Source organism: Astatotilapia calliptera, chromosome 5 (genome assembly GCF_900246225.1).
Source record: "Astatotilapia calliptera chromosome 5, fAstCal1.2, whole genome shotgun sequence".
Taxonomy (NCBI): Eukaryota; Metazoa; Chordata; class Actinopteri; order Cichliformes; family Cichlidae; genus Astatotilapia; species Astatotilapia calliptera.
This window is the reverse complement of record NC_039306.1, coordinates 24,066,550-24,086,774: the sequence shown is the minus strand read 5'-3', so window position 1 is coordinate 24,086,774 and position 20,225 is coordinate 24,066,550. Positions and strand designations below refer to the sequence as shown.

At 41.0% G+C, this 20,225-nt stretch overlaps 1 protein-coding gene across 1 annotated transcript; it reads left to right on the top strand.

The window, feature by feature from the left end:
- The first annotated feature begins 879 nt into the window (after positions 1 to 879).
- per3 (period circadian clock 3) lies at positions 880 to 19,442 on the top strand. The gene is given in 23 exon segments (XM_026168347.1): positions 880 to 1,062; positions 7,000 to 7,427; positions 7,852 to 8,012; positions 8,119 to 8,237; positions 8,531 to 8,729; positions 8,901 to 8,952; positions 9,687 to 9,835; positions 10,011 to 10,089; positions 10,177 to 10,283; positions 11,886 to 12,042; positions 12,216 to 12,324; positions 12,630 to 12,758; positions 12,885 to 12,993; positions 13,088 to 13,199; positions 13,308 to 13,447; positions 13,567 to 13,731; positions 13,900 to 14,151; positions 14,471 to 15,333; positions 15,441 to 15,627; positions 15,878 to 16,064; positions 17,542 to 17,692; positions 17,776 to 17,814; positions 17,816 to 19,442. Coding segments are annotated over 22 exon segments (3,963 nt in total). The 5' UTR covers positions 880 to 1,062; positions 7,000 to 7,140; the 3' UTR covers positions 18,026 to 19,442.
- The last annotated feature ends 783 nt before the right edge of the window (positions 19,443 to 20,225 follow it).

The following is a 20,225-nucleotide window of genomic DNA, read 5'->3' as shown; positions in this document are numbered from 1 at the left end:
TTTTTACACAAGTACTGTTGAGTTTTTTGTTGTTTTTTTTTGTTTTTGTTTTTTTCCCCCCCCCCCCCATGTTTCCGTCCTCTTTTTTCCATCTCAGTTCCACTCACTTGAAGGTCTTTAGGATAACCCCATCAGTTCTAACGATTATATATTTTATTATTATTTTATTTTGGTTTTACAGACTTGGGAAATTTTCAGTTCAGGTTTAATTTAAATGCAGATTTAACTGAAAAAGTCAAATTGCAATAAAGATGTGGTAAAAGAATATATAACAGCTGCTCAAGTGTTGTGCTTTCAAGCAAATGTCATTGTGTCATAAAGATAATCAACATGACAACTGAGAATAATTAGATTGCATATTATTGTTGCAAATTTTTTAAATATAATGTAAAATAATATTATTTACAATTAATGAATAAGGATATACAAGTATGTGGCATTCTTTGCCTTCCTTTTCATTTGCTTAATGACAAAATCTATTAAAATTACTGATAGCTCCCATTTTCTTGTAATTTTTATTTTTTATTTTTTTTACTTAAGAGACTTTACTAAGATGATGTTCAATAACTGACAACAATTTAACCAAACAAAAAGAAGTCAAATGTCCAAACTCCCTGCTACGTGCACTGCAGCAGCTGGACCATGCAACGACTCTGTTCATTCATTTAGCGGTAGGGGCGGGGACGCAGCGGGCTGGTAGTGTCATCGCTCGCACAGTGTGCTTCAGGCTTGTTGTTTCTCGGTTGCGTAACATGGGAATCCACGTGAATCGCCAGCAAGCCACCCAACAGACATGCCGCGGCAGACACGCCTACATCTGGTTTGCTATCCAATCCAATAATAAATGTAAAATCCACCTGCCCAATCATCGCTTAATGGGCGTGGTTATGCTATGCCGGGCTCACGTTGCACAAATGTGTCCGCCGCTCTGGGATGGATGACGACGTAGCTACGTGACTGAGATATAACTGAAACAAAATACTTTCTGATGCGGTCCGGTGATCAATTAAGGAGACTCGTAACTTTTTAATCTTGAGCCAAGACACACGTGGAGCGGGAAAGGTAAATATTCCACCAAAAGACGAAAAATTGGGGGCGTAATTGGTGAGTTAGCTTTCTCGATAAACTAGCTAACCACCTGACGCACGGCTTCAGCTAGAGACAACAGTGGATGTAAACATGTGAAATTGAATCATTGCCTTTTTTGTGTGCTATGAAGTCGTTGCGAATGTGTATTATTGTGGTTTGGGCTTTTTGCTTCTCCAAGGAGTGAATGCTGACTTGACTGTAAGCAGTGGTGTAAGCAGTGTGTGTTGCTCATGTTAGCTGTATAACGTCTGCCGTAAGTCAGGGGGCTGGAGCTCACGGGTTGCGCTGTGTTGGCTGGCAAGTTGGTAACAAACTAAAGCTTTTGTTGCTCAGATTTGCATACGGTGCATTACTTAAAAAGCAACCTATTATACTTGCTAATACAGTAGCTAACAGGCTATCAGTTTATTGCGTTATTGCGACCTTCGTATCCAGTTACTGTAGGGGGCGCTGTTTTCACCAAGCAACCCGAACTCTCACGGCGGTTAAAAGGTCTTAACACTAAACTACATTAAGTTTTAGCTTTGTCGCTTTGTCCAGATGTGCTTACACAGCAGGCATGATGAGGCATGGGTGCATATGATTATTGAGATTGGCATGATTACATGAGTGGGAGTTAATTGCCCTCACTAAATGCTGTGTTTGTATTTTACTGTCTGAACCTTTCTGATACTTCCATAGACAGTGCAGGTTTTATACACACTGCGGATATTGCCCCTGATAAATACCCAGTATATTACAGCAACCCAGCTAAACCTGGCACACAAAAAACCCAAGCAAACTGAAAATAAACTAATGGGAATTAATTGAAAAAGAACTAAATAAAAATAAAATAGAAATTTTAAAAATGTATATGAGAGGTCTTGATAGATAAAGCGCTATGTAATAACTCTGGGTAGGGGACTTCACTGAAACTAGAAGCTGCCCAGTGGCAAGTCAGGTGTGGTGCTATAGCTTCCACCGGAGTGGAGTTGCTGTCACTCCTTCAAAGCATTGTGAGGTGGCCTCTGGACTTACTTGGGTCACTGGGTTCATATGGTGAGGGGGAGTAAGTTGTAGGCTTCTGCTGAACGTTAACAATAAATTAAAAAAAAAAAGCCTGTAAAACAGGTAATAATGTTGACTTTCAGTTTTGCTTGTGCAATAGCTTATCTTAGCTTTTTAGGTGACTTCTGGAAGCAGTCTGTGATGGTGTTGAGCTGTGTTGCAGTGTGCATGCAGGTGCAAGTACAGAGCAACAGCCTAGGTCAAGTGTGTTGTTGTGCTGCATAAGTGAGAAAGGACCACAGCATCCTATGTATGCAACAACAATCACGCGTTGTGTTGTGCACGTCAGTACATGTATAATATCTCAATAGCATAATGTTTTATGCATTCTGAATTGAGCAAATCAGTTATGTAATCCTCCTATGAAGACCTGATGAACGATGCAGGGTACTTTCACTCCCTCCTGCTTTTGCTTCTCAGTTTCTGTCCCTCTGTCTTTATTCTCAGTGTCTGGTCACAGTGCCATATGGATGTGGTGGCAGCTGGAGTTTGTTTAATTATACCAATACCATAGAGAAAAAAACTCGCCCAAGATGGCTGGAAGACAAGCGATTTCCTCTGATGACTCTGATGAAAATATTGGATAAAACAGCCTATAGAATCACAGGGTTTGATTTTTTTTTTTAAAACCTGCGTTTGCAGGGATTGCAAAAAATGTAAATGCATAATTAGTAACAGCTATTATGTAACCCAGTATCACATTATTATATCTGGCAGAGCCTTACCTGGTCTTGGCAGTATTGATGGATGAGATGTGCATAAATCGCGGATGCTGGGAGAGAGTCAGAAAGCAGTGAGTCAGTTTTATGGCCAGACAGCTGAGTAGTATTAAATAACATGGCAGATTGTGTTTGTTCACATTTGCACAGAACATTTTTTACTTGTTTATGTTTGGCAATAACATGCTCGTACTTTCAAAAGAAGACAAGTGTTTGCTTCCAATTTTAAAGCCTTTGGCACATCACCCATGCCCCAAGTTTAAAGTGGACATGTGAATATATTTCTAGCTCTATATTTTTTATTCTAGGACTGTAGGCTTGTAGTAGCTTTCTAAAATTTGTAATTCACCATAATCCTCCGGCCCTCAGTTTATTCTCCTTGACTCATGCTGTTTTACCTCTCATTGGAGGAAACCCTCCCTTTAAAGCAACTTGCTTATGATTGGATGATCCTACAAGCAGAGGAATTGAATGTGAGGTGGATGGGGATTCCAACTGGGGATGATTCTCTGCATATGCTGTTAATATCTTTGGAAATACATTTTGCCACTTATTTGAGAAAAAGTTCACTGGCAAGATTCCCAACTTTCATGATTGCCAACCGTGATTTTTTTCCATGCTGAAGATTATCTGCTTCCAGGTCGCATTGGCCTTTAAGGTGTCATGCATGATCTGTCTGTAGGGGTATGAGCAGTTGCTTATTAGGTAGGTTGACTTAATGATGACCTACAGAAGTGTTAAAGTTTTTCCAAAAAGTCACACTTTAACAAGAAGTGCTGTTGAAAAATGTAAGAGAAAAGATCTGTCACTGCACAACACTTTATTAAAAAATATGTTTTCACTGGCTAAATCTGAAATGAAATACTAACACAAGGACGTGTTTGTGGGCGTAATGCAAGAACAGGATCCTCAGTGTCATTGGTGGTCAGAGACCAAGCCAGCTGAGATCTGCAACAATAACGCCTTAGTTTCGCTGTTTAAACATGAATGTTTTCAATTTGTAAGGTGTAAAATACAGTTTGGCTCCTCATAAATGAGATTAAGTTTACTACAGTTTACTTAAACTAAGCTACAAACTGAAACTAGATGTGGAAAAAAAAACATGTACCAAAAAGAAAATAACAACAAGACTTTTGAAAATAAAAAACTAAGTGAACTTGGAAAAAAAAAAAAAAAAAAAAATATATATATATATATATATATATATATATATATATATATATATATAGCGTTTATTTTAGTTTGGTAAAAATGCTATCACGTCTTGCCTGATGAGACATCGATGGATGTGTTTATTGAGAGTCTACACGACTGAGAGTAGACCAAAAATATTTATCACGATATACATTTGAAAATTTGCGATAACGATATAACTGACGATATAATTGACACTAGACAAAATGCTTTAAAACTCCTCAACTTTATTAGTGCAAAAAAAAAAAACCCCATTAATGTATTTTCACTTAAACAAGCAGCTTTTTTAAGTGCATTAAGGTTATATAAAAAATTAACAGTGCAAATGCAAATTCCTTGCTGACAGTTTAACCAAAAGGCATTTCCAGTGGAAATTGGCTGACATATCCTGAGCATAACCATATCCACAAAACTTAAAAAGAGGTTATACACACACACAGTACGGTAATATTATCTTGAAGCACAGTACGTATCACTCCGCGAGGCGCCTGCCTACGATAGCCGTAATGCTCCGACAATCCATCAAGCGGTGCGGGTTCGTAGCTTAGCAAAGTCGTACTGAAACATTTGACAGATATTCGAGCACCATGTACCACATAAAATCAATTAGAGGTCAGTAAACACAACCAGAATTCATACATAAGGCACACGGGATTATAAGGGGCACTGTCGATTTTCAGAAAAATCAAAGGATTGATTTTAAGTGTGCCGTGTTTTCCAAAAAACACGGTAATAACGATGGCCCGCTAGCATGCGCTACCAAAAATAGTGCTTTGTTGTGTATCTGACGGATGAAAGTAGGGCTGCTCAATTAATCGAATTTAAATCACGATTACGATCTGGGCTTTCAACGATCATTAAAAATGACTGAGCCGATTATTAGCCCCTCCCTCATTTATCCGCGACACCTTAAAGGCCGGTCCGTGAAAATATTGTCGGGCATAAACCGGTCCGTGGCGCAAAAAAGGTTGGAGACCGCTGATTAAGAGGACCCGAGGGAAGCCCGGAAAGCTAAGCAGAAGTTATTTGGAGAGTGACTGCCGTTGGTTGAAAAGAGAGTTTAAAAAAAAAAAACTTCAGTGGTGTTGCACACCATTTTATATTATTATTTTAAAGTCATTGTTAACCCTTTAAAGCCGGTCAGAGCAGCACGCTCCGTTTTGCGTAACTACTTTTAAATCCCTGTAGAACCTGAACCGTGTAAGCTAGCGCAATAATTTGTTTTGCATATGAAACCGGAGGAGTTGTACTTACATCTGATGCCATCAGCTTGTCCTCGGTCACGGTTTCGTTCCACATATAGCTTTGCAAAAATTGCATAAAAAGCGCTTGGAGGAACAAAAACATAATATTCCAGAAACACGCTTTGCCGTTCCTATCAGCTGTTCGTAACACTTCCCACAGTGAAATGATGCACCTGCTGTTTTCTTTGCAAATTTGCATCATAGGATTGTTTTTTGTTTTTCCTGCAGTATATAAAAATTGCTGTATCTCCAAAATAAAACTATGAAGACACTCAAAATAAATTTCCTGTGGTGGGAAACTATTTTTTGCAACTTTATTGTATTTAAAGTTTTGAGGGATAAACCTCTTAAATTTCTCCAAGTAGAAATATATGTAAACAAAACAAAAGCGATTTTCAATTTTTTTTGTAGTTTATTGCACTTTTTTGCAATTTATGTAATTACTATGCACTTAATGCATACATATTATTAAAATATGGGCTATAACAGTTGTATTGATGTATAGCAACTTGAAATGCTCCCACAAATGGCACTACAGCATGTAAAAAAATAATATAAGCTCTGGTGGACTTGGTTCTATAGTAGATCTTAAAGGGTTAAATAAATATCGTCAAATAATCGTGATCTCAATTTCAGTGAAAATAATCGTGATTATCATTTTTGCCATAATCGAGCAGCCCTAGATGAAAGCCAAACCAGTTCCACACCATTGAAGTTCCAGCATTTTTACAAACCAATTCTGGTTCATCTGTTTCAGTTAACGATCCACTTTCGCTCTTCTCATTCTGCGTCACCGCCATGTGCGTATGTAAACGAAGGCACTGCGCATGCGCGTTTTACCCATATTCTATCACGATATTTCATTTTCTTATCGTTGCTCAACATTACACCGGTATTACCGTGAACGGTATGATATAGCCCAGTCCTAACTGAGAGACAGCTGCTTTCATAGAGTTCAGTGTTTCTGTTGTACTACCTGTTAGGGCTGTTCGATATAACGATATATATCGGATGACAATATAAAAACGTCTATCATTTCATTTTACGCTATTGTTTGTTTCGTGGTGTCGCAAAATAAATTGTTTACGGCAATATTTTTTCATCGTTTTGATGGTCACTGTAGTGGGTATATTAATTTTGTAAAGTTCTCTCTTTCTCTTATATTTTATATAACCACACTACGGACGGACAAGAGCCTGTTTTTATGCGTTGTGGTTAGCAACAATGACGGTAACAGCATCGCGTGTCCGCTTGTTTATGTTCCACATAAACCTTTCACAATAAAGCTCAAGATCCTGTTGAGACTTTTCAAAATAAACTGAATCACGTGAAAGAGCAGATTATTTACTGATGAGAAGTAAAAAAGAGTATAGTTTCATGCATCGCTTAAAACACTCGACTCCAGCTACATGATGCGCAGCTGGAAACACTTCCCGCAAGATGAGCCGCCCGAGATTCACAGAATTTACAGAAAATGTTACATTTTTGTGATTTATATATCGTTATCGGGACGATAGAATTCTTATATCGGGATATGAGATTTTGGTCATATCGCAGAGCCCTACTACCTGTACTGATTTTCCTAAATCTTGCCTCTGGCATAACATAAAACTTGATTAGTCCCACACGTGGGAAATTTGTTCCATATACCTTCTATGCAATAATAACTAAACTCAGGCTTTTTGTTTATTTTCTTCTGTTTGCAGTGGAAAAAACAGACCACTTCATCCAACATTCAGCACTGACTGAATGAAAGTCAGTTCATTGTTACCACATGGAACCCATTCCCTTTGGTTGAACATATGAAGACCCTTACCGACTATTGTAACTGGAAAGAAAAATAATTGATGTGTGACCAAAGTGTGGTGATGCCAGGAGGTGACAGCGGACTACATGGCGAGGAGCCTGCATTGCTGTCAGCCACAGCGAACGGTGGAGAGGTGGAGCAGGAGTTGTCCGGGAAGCAGAACGGCAGGGAAACGTCCAAGCACCTCGGGGGTGAAGAAAGTGGAGTTTCAGGTGGAGAGGTGGGACAGGAAGATGAAGAAATGGCGAGTGGTTCACACGACCTGTGTTCATCAACCAATCACAGCCCTGGAAGTGCTTCGGGATCCACCTCAGTTTCAGCTAAGAGGTATTTAACTCCATGTGCTCTCACCATTTAGCCTTTTTTGGGGACTTTCTATGGTGCCTTTCTGACCCTAATTTCTGCAAAGATCCACAACACCATGTGAGAGCTTTTTATCTATTACTATTGCTACACTGTTAGCATGTGGCTCTGACAAATGGAGTACAACACACTGTGACAACAGCCAGGGTTTTAACTTTCTTGCAGCATTGCAAGAATTTTGGCATAGAAGAAAACAAGCCAGAGTTTCCCAAAATAAACTGGGAAGATGCTTTTTACCAGCTGATCCTGAAGTTCTGCGTCTGTGCTATGATCTATTCATGGTATAATGGTGACAAAAATGCTAACTATGTCAGACAGAGTGAATCTTAACTACTTAAGTAACTGTGAGAAATACTTATCTTTTTATGCTGTTTCTGTGCATATGTAGCAGCGAGCATGCAGAGGCTGGCAAAGGGCAGGACCACAGAGAGGTGATGAATGCAGTGGCTGAGATGAAAAAGAGGCTTCCATCAGACAAACGCAGCCGCAGCAAAGCCAGCACTGTGGAGGCCTTACATTACGCGCTCAACTGTGTCAAACAAGTGCAAGGTAACCTGACTAAATACAGAAGAGTCCATGTAGAATCTTAAGAAAACACTATTTATTTTTCTCCAAATACTGATACTGTTTTTGTGCCTTGGTTTGTCACCTGTAGCTAATAGTGAATACTATAAACTGCTCATGCAAAATGGGCAGGACGAGCGGAGAAATGCCACTGTTTGCACCCTGGAAGAGCTGGAGAGAGTCACCTCAGAACACACCCTTAAAAATACGGTATGCACATCAAACTTAGATGCACAGGTCACAGGTTCTGATGTTATTGTCCCTTTTTTAATGCATCACTGAAGATGTCATAGGACCCACTAAGCATTTGTTTAGAGCTGTTCTGAAATCCTGTTTTGAGGCAGTCTTAAAGATGCAAATACACATGCATATGTACATTTATTTTGCCTCACTCCTGAGCGGGTGTGTGAGTGTATGTGTGTTTATTGCTTTTGTGTGTGTCTGTGACTTTGCTTGCTTGTGCATGTTCTTCTGGGTGCGTACATCTCTTTACCTGTTTGTAGGATTCCTTCGTGGTGGTTTTCTCCCTGGCCAGCGGCCGCGTCCTCTACGCGTCTGAGCAGGCTCCCAGCATCCTGTGCTGCAAGAGGAAGTTTCTGGAGTCCGCCAAATTTGTGGAGCTGCTCTTCCACCAAGATGTCAACGTCTTCTATTCACACACTGCGCAACCCCATTTGCCACCTTGGAGCAACTCGCACACAGGTGCTGTATTTTATTTATTTATTTAGATTAAATAAATAAAATACGGCACAGGGACGGCACAGTTTTGTTTTTTAAGTTAGTTTGCACATGCTAGTGTCTCAGTGGGTATCTAACAGAAATAATGAAAGAGAATATGGCTAACTGACTTCTCTCGCTTCTTTTTCTCTGTAGCCGGCGTTTTGTTTGATTGTGCCCAGGTCAAGTCCTTCTTCTGCCGAATCAGGTCAGTACTTTTTTTTTTCTACATATCCCTTAATTCCTTAAACAATAATTTTTTTTTTTAAATGCACATTTAATAAAATATATGAGCTAAATTCCATTAAACCCTACATCTGATGTTGCCCTTGTGTATCCGGACTATAAACTGCAGTAATTTCAGGGTTTTTAAATTATGATTGTTGTTTTTTTATTATTAGAATTGTGTAACGTCTACAAGCTTGTGCGACTGTTACAAAATTTCCTGCAGGGTGTAATGAAGTTTCGTTCTGATTGTCAACTCTTCCTCTATAAGGAATTCCATCAATACATGCTTTTTAATGAATGTGTCTGTAGAAACTGTGCTCGGTCCATGGTGTAGTGGTTAACACATTCATTTTATGTGCAAAAGATTCCCAGTCTGAGACCAGGAGGAGACACACGCCTGGATAAATATGAGGGTTGTGTTAGGAGGGGCTTCTGGTGTAAAATGTGTGCCAAATCAAACATGATTATCCATCAGCTCTTGTGACTGAAAGTACCTCCATAGCCATAGAAAATATTCATTTCACACATTCTTACAAGAATTAAATTAGCTGTCATCAACTTGTACCAATAGATATCACTGAAATTTGAAGTAATTGTTTTCATTTTTCATTAGATCTTTATTTTAGGGTTTGAAACTGGTGCAGGTAACGTTTCCTGTTTTCATCTTTGATCACAATAAATTCGGATATGATTTTTGTGTCTTGTGTGTTTTAGGGGTGGGAAGGATCGTGAGGGTGAGATGCGTTACAACCCATTTCGGATAACACCCTACCAGCTGAAGGTGCAGGGATCTGGGGGCAGTGGGGAGGAGGAGGAGCCGTGCTGCCTGGCACTGGCTGAACGCATCATCTCTGGATATGAAGGTATGATACCGTGTTTGTCTTTTAACATGCAGCTTTGATGCTCTGATAGGTCAATGCAATTTTATCTATAATAACCCCAAACACTTTCTGAGAAACTCTTCTGGTATTTCTGATGAACTTATAACCACTGTTTATTCATGTTTTGCACTGGTGTTTATATGATTTGTGTATGCAGCACCTCGGATTCCCATGGACAAGCGCATCTTTACCACAACACACTCCCCTGGTTGTGTGTTTCTGGAAGTTGATGACAGGTCAATACACACAAATTTCCAGTCCCAAGCTTTGAAAATTAATGGCAGTGTATGAAAAGAGCTGATTTTTATGCTGACTGTTCACAGGGCCGTGCCTTTGCTTGGATACCTTCCTCAGGATCTGATAGGCACGTCGTTGCTGACTTGCATTCACCCAGAGGACCGCCCCCTCATGCTAGCCATGCACCGGAAAGGTGAGTTTGTGGGGAGGATGAGTGCAAAAGTTTAGTCTGCTGATAAGAAAACTCTGCATTTCAATGAGCTGACTCAAATTGTATATTTAAATAGATAGATATTCTCTTTTTCATTATACTGTACAAAATGCCAGACAAATAATAAAATAGCTAGTAGTAGTAGTAAATTAATCAACCAAAGCAAGGTGTTTATCCTAAGCATTTACACACGCTTTGAAATTATAAGATTTTACCTTTCATCACACAATAAAAAATAATTAATTAATTAGACAAAGATCAACCTGAGGTGATCAACAGCAAGTTAAATAATACACTATGTCATAATTAACAAAAATTAGGGAAAAATGCAAAAGCAGTGTTTGAAAAACTAAGTGCTCTTACTTCTTCCATAGTACTGTAGTTGAGAGAATAAGTAGAAACCAGGGTGCTGCTCTTGACGCAAATGTGAGCACCTCTATGAAAGCAGACATTTGGGCAGTTTGGTGGTCTGGAGTGTTAACATATCTGTTAACATGATGCAGAGGAGAAATGACATCAGCAGTGATCTTAAAGAAGGATTATTAGCCTTTTTCCAAGCAATTGGAATTCCATCATTCTGCAGTGTGAAATACTATTCACATTCAAGTGGAAAACATTCCAAACATTTGCCAGTCTTTCCAGGAGTGAACTTCCCAGACTCCACAGGCCTCAGTTAGCATTTTAAATGTTAAAGTTCATGACAGGACAATTAGAAAAAGACTGAACAAGTATGGCTTGTTTAGTTGGGTTGCCAGGAGAATGCTTCTTCCCTCTAAAAAGAACAACGTAGCACAGTTTAGGTTTGAAGAATAGAACAAACCACAGGACTCCGTGGGACAAATGAGACCAAAAATTGAGGTGTTTGGCCATAATGCACAACGCCATGTTTGGATGGCATCAACAGAGCATATCAGCACAAACGCCTCATACAAACTGTAAAGCACGGTAATGGGGCCGGGTGGGGGTGATCACTTAAGCTTGTGTTGCAGCCACAGGACCTGGACACTTCGGTATGCAGAGGAGTTAATGGACTGCAATGTATTCTACAGTCATTTGTGAGGGCACGTGTAAGCAGAATAACTACAACAGCCTGTCTGAAAAAGAAAAGAATCAGTGTGTTGCAATTGTCCAGACCTCAACCTGACTGAAATGCTTTCCCTTGGTTAAGAGTTATACATAAACAAATACCACAAACCTCAATGAAGTGAAGCAACACTGGAAAGAGGAGTGGGTCAGAATTCCTTCACAATGATTTGAGAGACCGATAAAGTTTCTGACATCATACAGAAAATTATTACTTCAAGTTATTGCTGCTAAAGGTGGCTCTAAAAGCTATTGAATCATGGGATATATTTAGTTTTTAACACACCGCTTCAGCGTTTTGGCTTATTTTAGTACTAAATAAATAGTGAAACAGTTTAAATATCATAATATTTTTATTATTATGTCCTAATACAAATCTTTAGAATTGACAGTAATTTCTTTTTACCGTGACTGTATTTTTGTCATACATTTTATTTATTTATTTATTTATTTATTTATTTATTTATTTATTTATTTATTTATTCTTCATGCCTTGCTTAGTCTTGAAGCATGCGGGCCAGCCTCCATTTGAACATTCTCCCGTGCGTCTGCACTGTCAGAATGGAGACTACATCACCTTGGATACCAGCTGGTCCAGCTTCATCAACCCATGGAGCCGGAAGGTGGCCTTCATCATCGGGCGCCACAAAGTCAGGACGTAAGTTCCATAAGCATAAAATCTAAACCCCAAGACGACAAAAATGTGTGCTGAGGTGTAGAGTTTGGTGTCTGTTGTGTAATCCCCCTGGGTTTCTGTGAAAATGGTGTGCGATTACATGAATGACGCAGTAACAAAGATAACATCACTCTGTTTACTGCCTTTGCCTACAGGAGTCCTCTGAATGAGGATGTGTTTGCTGCTAAAGCAAAGGAGTTTGTTCCAGTAACTCACGAGGAAATAAAAGATCTTCAGGCAAAGATCTATAAGCTTTTCCTACAGGTGAATATGTCGTTGCTGAATAAATGAATTCCAGAAAGCACTCACTTTAAATCCTTTGTTGCTGTAATGCAACAAAGGTGCTGGTATCATGCTGGTATCAGCGTAATAACATATAAAAGCTGATCATGTTTCAGTCCTGTCAGAAAAAGGGAAAAAATAAAAAAATGATTCATACTAAATGGGTTGGAGTTGTAGTATGTGTGGTTTTTGCTTTTTGGTTGCTGTACACAGGCTGAAAAAAAGAAGCATTAATATCTGTTAAACAGCAGCATTAATCTGTTCTTCCTTGTGTCTCTTCTTTACAGCCCGTTCACAACAATGGCTCCAGTGGTTACGGTAGTTTAGGCAGCAACGGCTCTCACGAGCACTACATCAGCATTGCATCTTCAAGTGACAGCAATGGCAACGTATGGGAGGACTCACACCGGGAACCGGTAAGACATCACAGTGAGGTCATCATCCAGGAATTCACATGTCACCCAGTTGCCTAACTATCTATTGCCATGGTTACTCATGCACTTTTTTGGGGGGTGCTGTGTTCGTCTGTTTGTGTGTTCCAGATGACTTTACAGCAGATCTGTGCTGATGTAAACAGAGTGAAGAGTTGGGGCCAGCAGGCTTATCTGGATTCCAACCACAAAATTGCTTTCCTTGGAAAACGTGTCACAGGTATCGCAGTTTCACATCCACTGAGTACAAAACAGTTAAAATGTGTTTTTTAAAATTGGCAGATATTTTAAATGTTGGCTGTTTATTTTGCCAGCTCCTCTACCCTCTTCAGCCTCCAATGCTGAGGTCAGAGAGCACAAAGTGAGCAGGAAGCAAACACACATTCCCTCCTATCAGCAAATCAACTGTGTGGATAACATCATCAGGTGTGTGGCGATAAACATGACTTTTTTTTTCTGCAGCACTCAGTCCTTGTCATAATATTGACTCCTGCTTTCCCTGTTGGTTTGCGCACATTTCTTGTGTGTAACCAGATATTTAGAGAGCTGTACAGGTCCAGCCCTCAAGCGGAAGAGTGAATCTCATTCCTTGGTAACCTCTTCTTCCTCATCCTCTACCTCAGAAGATGACAAGCCTGCAGGAGCCACTGACACAGCTCAGGAGATTTCAAATGGTATAAACCCACACACAGCACATGGCTTAGCATTCTGTTACTTTTAGGGTGAAAGGCTGCAATGTTTCTGTCATATAAACTCGTTTTGCTCCTGGCATTTGTTTTTTCTCACTTTTCAGCAGTCGTGGTGGAGACTGAGGTGTCAGTGAGCCCTCCAACTCCAGCTGTAGTCGGGGCACCTCTTACAGACATCACCATGTCTACTAAAGCCATGAGTGTTGTCTCGGTCACCAGCCAGTGTTCATACAGCAGTACCATAGTGCACGTGCCACAGCCTGAGTCAGGTATATAAACATAGTCTTATATCATGAGTGAGACCTGCTCAGATGCTTCTTTTTTTTTTTCTCTCTTAATGGTAAAATTTCAAAATTCTCTCAGGAGTTTTGCACACAGAGAAACATTTAGTGCTTTCTTTTGACACTGCCCCCCCCCCCCCTATGTTTTTCTGTTAGAAGCCACAGCACTGGAGGATGCCCCGATGGGCAGTGAGCCTGCTGATCCTGCCCCAACCCCTGTCCGTCCAGCTCCAAGCCCTGCCGCAGAGGAAAGAAGGTTTGTTGGTCTCACCAAGGAGGTGCTGTCAGCTCACACCCAGAAGGAGGAGCAAGAATATGTAGATCGATTCCGCCATCGCATCCTTCAGAGCCCTTACAGCTCATATCTGCAGCTGGACAACAGCTCTTTTGCTCACTCCCACCACCCAGGTTTGTTGAATATTTCTTTAGCAACGCAGCTGATGTTTTGAAATCTGACAAAGTGTTGGTGCAAATGTGTCTGTGAAGGTTCTCAGTCATCCAGGTCATCGTAGTCAAAGGAGCTTGCAAAGAAAAGCGTCTGGACTTCTTTAAGTTACTTGAAGACGTTTCACCTCTCATCCGAGAAGCTTCTTCAGTTCTAAGGTCAAATGGTGGACTAGTAACTTAAAGAAGTCCAGACACTTTTCTTTGCAAGCTCCTTTGACTGTTGGTGCAAATTTTTGTGCAACTTTAATTAGATTCTATGATCTCTATACATTCACTGCAGGAGACTACCTGCGTCCACTGAGTGCCGGAGGTTGGAATCGTTCTCGAAAAGGGAAGCCAAGACACAAGCGTCCCAAACCCCAGGGTTCGTCAGACAGCTATGCCTCCCCTCCTGAACTCGCTCGCCGTGTCCCTGACTCCTCATGGCCCTCCTCAGAGTCCTCCCAGCCCCAGGTGGGAGCACCCTACAGCCAAACATCTCCAGTCCAGGTGCCATTCTTTCCTGTAATGGGGAAGCCCGGCCCGGAGCAATCACCCAGGACACAACAGCTGCCTGGAGCAGCTCCTACGGGGCTCCATCCTCCTGACCAGCTCAGCTACAACTTCAACATAATGCAACCTACTCAGAGCCTGCCAGGCATGCAGCAAATCCAAATGGAGACCATTCAGAATGTTCAGAATACCCAAAACTTTCACAACCTGCAACCCATAGCTCCAACACAGACCTTCAACCCTTCTTTCATGGCTCCAGTCATGGCTGTCATCCTGCCCAACTACCCCACTTTTACCCCAGGTTACCCATCCATTTATCCACAGTCAGCTCAGTCTATACTTCCCCAAATACCCATCACTATGACAGGGTATGCCCCTGTCAGTGCACCTTTCCCTCAGCCTCAGTTCCAGGCCCAGCCTGGTCCCCATTCTCAAACATCCCCAGGCCTTTTACTTTGCTCACCCAGAGCAAGTTCATCTGTCGGCGAAGAAGAGGAAGCGGCTGGGCCTACAGCTTTGTTCTCTAGTTCTCGCTCAAGTTCTCCACTGCAGCTCAATCTGCTGCAGGAAGAACTGCCCAAACCGAGTGAAGGGCAGAGCAGCACTGGGCACAACCACGCCGAGAGCCTCCATGAACAACATGCCAATGAGGTGAGTCAATCTACCACCTTTTACAACAGGTATGGGTTGAGTATAGGTCTGATAGTTTTCTCACTCTAAATTGCCGACTGATTTCTGACCATCTTTTTTATGATTAGCGTGATGTCGCAGGAGAGTCTGGCAACCATGATGCCCAGTCAACATCCAGCGAGCTCCTTGACTTACTGCTTCAGGAGGACGCCAGGTCAGGGACTGGCTCCAATGCCTCAGGGTCTGGATCAGGGGAGTCTGGAGGCTCACTGGGGTCTGGATCTGGCTCCAATGGAACCTCTACTTCACACACTGGTAAGAAAGGCAATATGCATGCATGCAATTCATGCAAAAACTGCCTTTTTTGCACCATATTTGTAAAGCATAAGTCTAGTTGTTATAGTTTTGACTTTCAGTTTCCAATGTCCGTGTACACCAAGCTTCTAAATGTTGCTGCATGATGCAAACAAGTAAAAGAATGCCATGCAAATGCAAAACAGAGGAACAGCATTTTCAGTTAAGAGTAGGATGGAAGGATGTGAATGAATTTTTCCCTGGGTTACAGGCAGCAGCAACAGCAGTAAATACTTTGCCAGCAACGATTCATCGGACACGTCACGCAAAGCTCGTAAGAGTCTGGAGACCCTGGCAGAGCACAAACACACCTTCGAGAATCAGTCGGAAAACTCCCTGTGGAGCATGATCCAGCACACGCCCGAGCGTGTCATGATGACATACCAGATCCACACCAGGTACACCAATACACTTAATTAATAATGGATAAAAGGGAAACGCATTCTTGAGAAAAGCTATTTTGGCATTACAGATTTGTGTGTGGAATTACTTTTGTGTCTTTCTTGTCATTTTCAGAGCGAACTCTGAACACCGCGCTCAGTTTTTTTTTTTTTTTTTTTTTAAATGCAAGATGACTTTCTGATGAAAATGTAAATCCAGTTAAAGATTAACAGAAACGTGTATTTGTTTAACCCATCACCCATCTCGTTTATAAACTGTAGATATTTCCAAGCTGTCCCTCCAATCGAGTCTGGCCAACAGAGAGAGAGTACTTCTTTCAGCGTGGGTCCCGCCTACTTTTCAAACAAGTTTCTAAGCTTTAGGATTCACAAATCACATTTTAGAGCCACATTTGAAGTCAGTGTAATCCATTTGCGATCGAGCTCTCAAGTTTGATTTACAATTGCAAATGCGTTCTGTTTTATAGTAACAGAGGCACAAAAGTAACTAATGCAAGCATGAACAGAAATAATGTCAGCCTGTTCAGTGTATATCAGCATTGCTCCCCCCCCCCCCCCCCGTGACACTTTCACAGTGGCCTTTGAAACCTGGTGCTTTGTACTAAAAATCATTTATCTTCAATATAAAGTGAGGATTATACTCACTAGTTGACTGAGTAAGCGCAGTAAGGTTAAAGGTGAGGCTTTTATGAGGCTCATAAAGTCAAAACATGTGCAAGTGTTGTTTTTTTTGTTCTTTTTAGCAGTCCTTTTCATGATTCTCAAACACTGTCATCTTATCTAAATGTCTCACCTTGTTTAATGTGGCAAGGTATTTAGTCTTTTTGTCTGATGGCTTCGCTTATTCAAAGCCAAATGGTACAGCAAAAGGGCTACCTGCTGATTTGATTATGTAATGATATTATCTAATCGGGGAGTACAATAAACACCAAAGCCGTCTTCACAGTACTGTGCTTATTTATATTTATACCAGTTAGATGGACTTCTTATGCCTTATACATGTTTTCTTTTTTATTTAACTTTTTTACAAAAGCACAAACAAGAAGACAAGCAATGGGTGAAAAGATATAAACCAAAAGCATACCACAGAGCAGCATGAATCAGCCTCAGAGACTATGAACCGCCTTTTCTACACTGAATCCCTTCAGTTTAGCAGGAAGTGGTATCTCTTTAATCCACCTTTAAAAGCAGAAAGATCATGTTGGTTTCCATTCTGATAAACTTAGGTCACTTCTTTGCATTCCCTCAAAGCCCATTTTGATTGGACAGGAGCGGCCAAGTTATGTCCAGGTTACATTTCAGGTGTGTCGACGTGCCATACTGTTTAGAAACCCAAACAAATATGCCCCTCACAGGTGTGAGAATCACCCCTGTGCAATACCACTTTTGTCACACATGGGGGAGACAGTTCATCTTCATGCCCTTTACCTTTTCTTCATCATCCTTTATCATCTCATGCTTTCTCTCCCCGCAGGGACCAGAACAAGGTTTTGGCGGAGGACAGGGAGAAGCTTCGAGTGCTTCAGCCCCTCCAGCCCTGGTTCAGCCAAGAGCAGAGAGTGGAGCTGGCTGAAGTCCATCCATGGATCAAACAGCATGCCATCCCACAGGAAATAGACACACAGGTATCGCCACGAATCACTCACTGTGAACATTTTTGTTTTCGTTTCCTGTGACCGTGTGTTTAATGCGTTGCTGTCTCTCTCAGGGTTGTGTGAGCTGCAGCTCAGGTGCAGGCATGTCCCACCCCACTCACCCAGCTGCACCTGACAGTTCCTCACTTCTGGAGAGCCCTCAGCACGACCCGATCGGACTCGTGGTTGACACTTGAGAACTCTGACCAGAAATCACCCGTCATCAGGTTTACAGTGTGCCAGCCCTGTCAGGAACCTCAACAACTCTCACCATGCATCTCTTTTGACCAGTCTGAAGGAGTGGATCCCTGTGCTTTAGTGTAAAATCTAATATGTTTAATAAAGGTCGCAGAGGCTGGACCAGGCCCTAAGGAACAGAGGCGGCGAGAGATGGGCATTTTCTTTCACTCTGCTTAATGTGGCTGTTCTTATTGGACCATGAATATTACATTTTTCCTTTTATGTGTTAATAGAGCCCCTAATGAGGGGGGTTTAGGCTGTATTTAAGACTGTTCAGATCTATGAACCATATATGGAAAGTGCCCTGGGATAAACATGAGCACTGTGTGTACACCTGGTCTGTAGAACAGGAGTGACTGGCTGGGAAGATGAAGACGGTGCTGGCCCAGAGTATCAGAACATACGTCAAACTCTTCTCCAGTAACACTGAGTCCAGGATGTACAGTATGTGTACTACATCAGCTCCTTCGGTGACATAATTAAGACATTGTGATTTTTTTTTTTTTTTTTTTTTTTAAATTAATTCACCCCCCACCGAGGGACACTAAGATAAAAACACATTTGCTGCTTTTCTGTTTTAGGACACCTAGATTTGAATATGGTGTTGTTACTGGAATTTACACTCTTGTTCCGTAGGCTTGTTTCCTTCAAAGCGTTCTCATCCCAGGGTATCATATACTGTCGTTCTGGCAATGCGGACATAAACACAAGGTGTTCTTTGTGTAACTTGTACAGAGTAATAATATCTGCTTTAGAAGGCTGTGGTTTGTGTCCTATTTGAAAGCTTTGGAAACCAAAAGGTTCTTGGTGAAGTTTAGGTAAAGATTGTGCTTTTGGGTTCTCAGCGTTAGCCCTACATTGCCATCAAGCATGTATGATGTCCTGGGAATAAGAATGGGCCGTTTTCCGCATTTTGATCATTTCAAATTGAACTTGGTGCTAGAAGACACATCTAGCCCGTTACTCAAAACTTCCTGTAGCAAGTCCTTTCTCCACCGACCTATCCTGCCCGGTCATCGCCCTGTAATACCTGTAGCTTACCTCTTAATTGTAAACAAACACAGTGTGGCCCCAAATTTCTGCTCATCTTGTGTTTACTAAGTAAATGAATTTCCTTCTATACCCTGCAGCTGTCTGCCTGATTGGATGCATGTTTGTATGAAAGGGAGACCGGGAAGAACTAACTAGCCTCTTGTAGTTCTGTGAATGTTTCGTTTCTTCTTCCTGTACTGAATTTAAATCACAGGTGAGCTTGTGGATGTGTAAAAGTGTGCGTGCTGGCCGACTGCGAGCTGCTTCTTTCGATACACTTGTCCAACAGTGCAAGACAGAACGTGGTTTTCTACCGTTTTTAGATTGAAAGTATATAACAGTATCATGTATTTTATAGGAAATGTACACAAAATGAACTTCACAAAGTGTATAAAAAGCCATTTGTCTTGAATTCAGGGACTGTTTGTGACACAAAGGAATGAATAAATGAGATAAAACCTAAATTGCAGTTTGACATGAGTGTCAGTCAAATTTTTACGTAACATTAAACTCATGCTCCTGGATTTTATTTTATTTTATTTTTTGACTAAAGAAGACCTTCCTCCTAAATTTCATGTTTGAATTTTTAAAGTTGAATTTGATATTTTGTCATTTGAGGAGACTCCTGGGCAGAGCAGGAAATGCTGGAGAGATCATATCTGCTGGCTTAGAAATGAAACTACACAGCAACACACAGTCTGTCTTTTGTTTTTCATTTTTACTGGATTAGCAGTACAGTACAACACAACAATAGGTAGTTAAATTAGTATCAAGCATGGCTAACTGAGAAAAGCAAAAGCCACAGCAGATGTAACAGCAATCTTTTTTTCTTTAAGAGTGGAGTGTTATTCACACAGAGTACTGCAAGTAGGATGGTGTCCTCCTTTATGTCTTAGACACTGTAATGCTGGGATTTTACTTTGTAGTAGTTAATGCAGACTAAGCTAGGGGGCGCACAACACACGAGAGAAATCAAGTTGATGCCGTCAAATACAAATACAGCAAGCAACATCAGAATATTACAATAATAATAATAATAATAAAACCCGGGTACAAGGTCTGCTCAGACAAGTGAAAGCAGAAACCCAGGAGTTTTTAAATGGCTAAGAACTTCTGCTCTCTAACTTCCTTTTCCACAATGGGCACTACTTGTGGGATGAACGAAGATGAAGCCCAAAAACAGAAAGTGAGGTAAACATCTATTCTCACACAGAGTGGAAACAATAAAATTTCACCTTCCAGATTTTTGGTG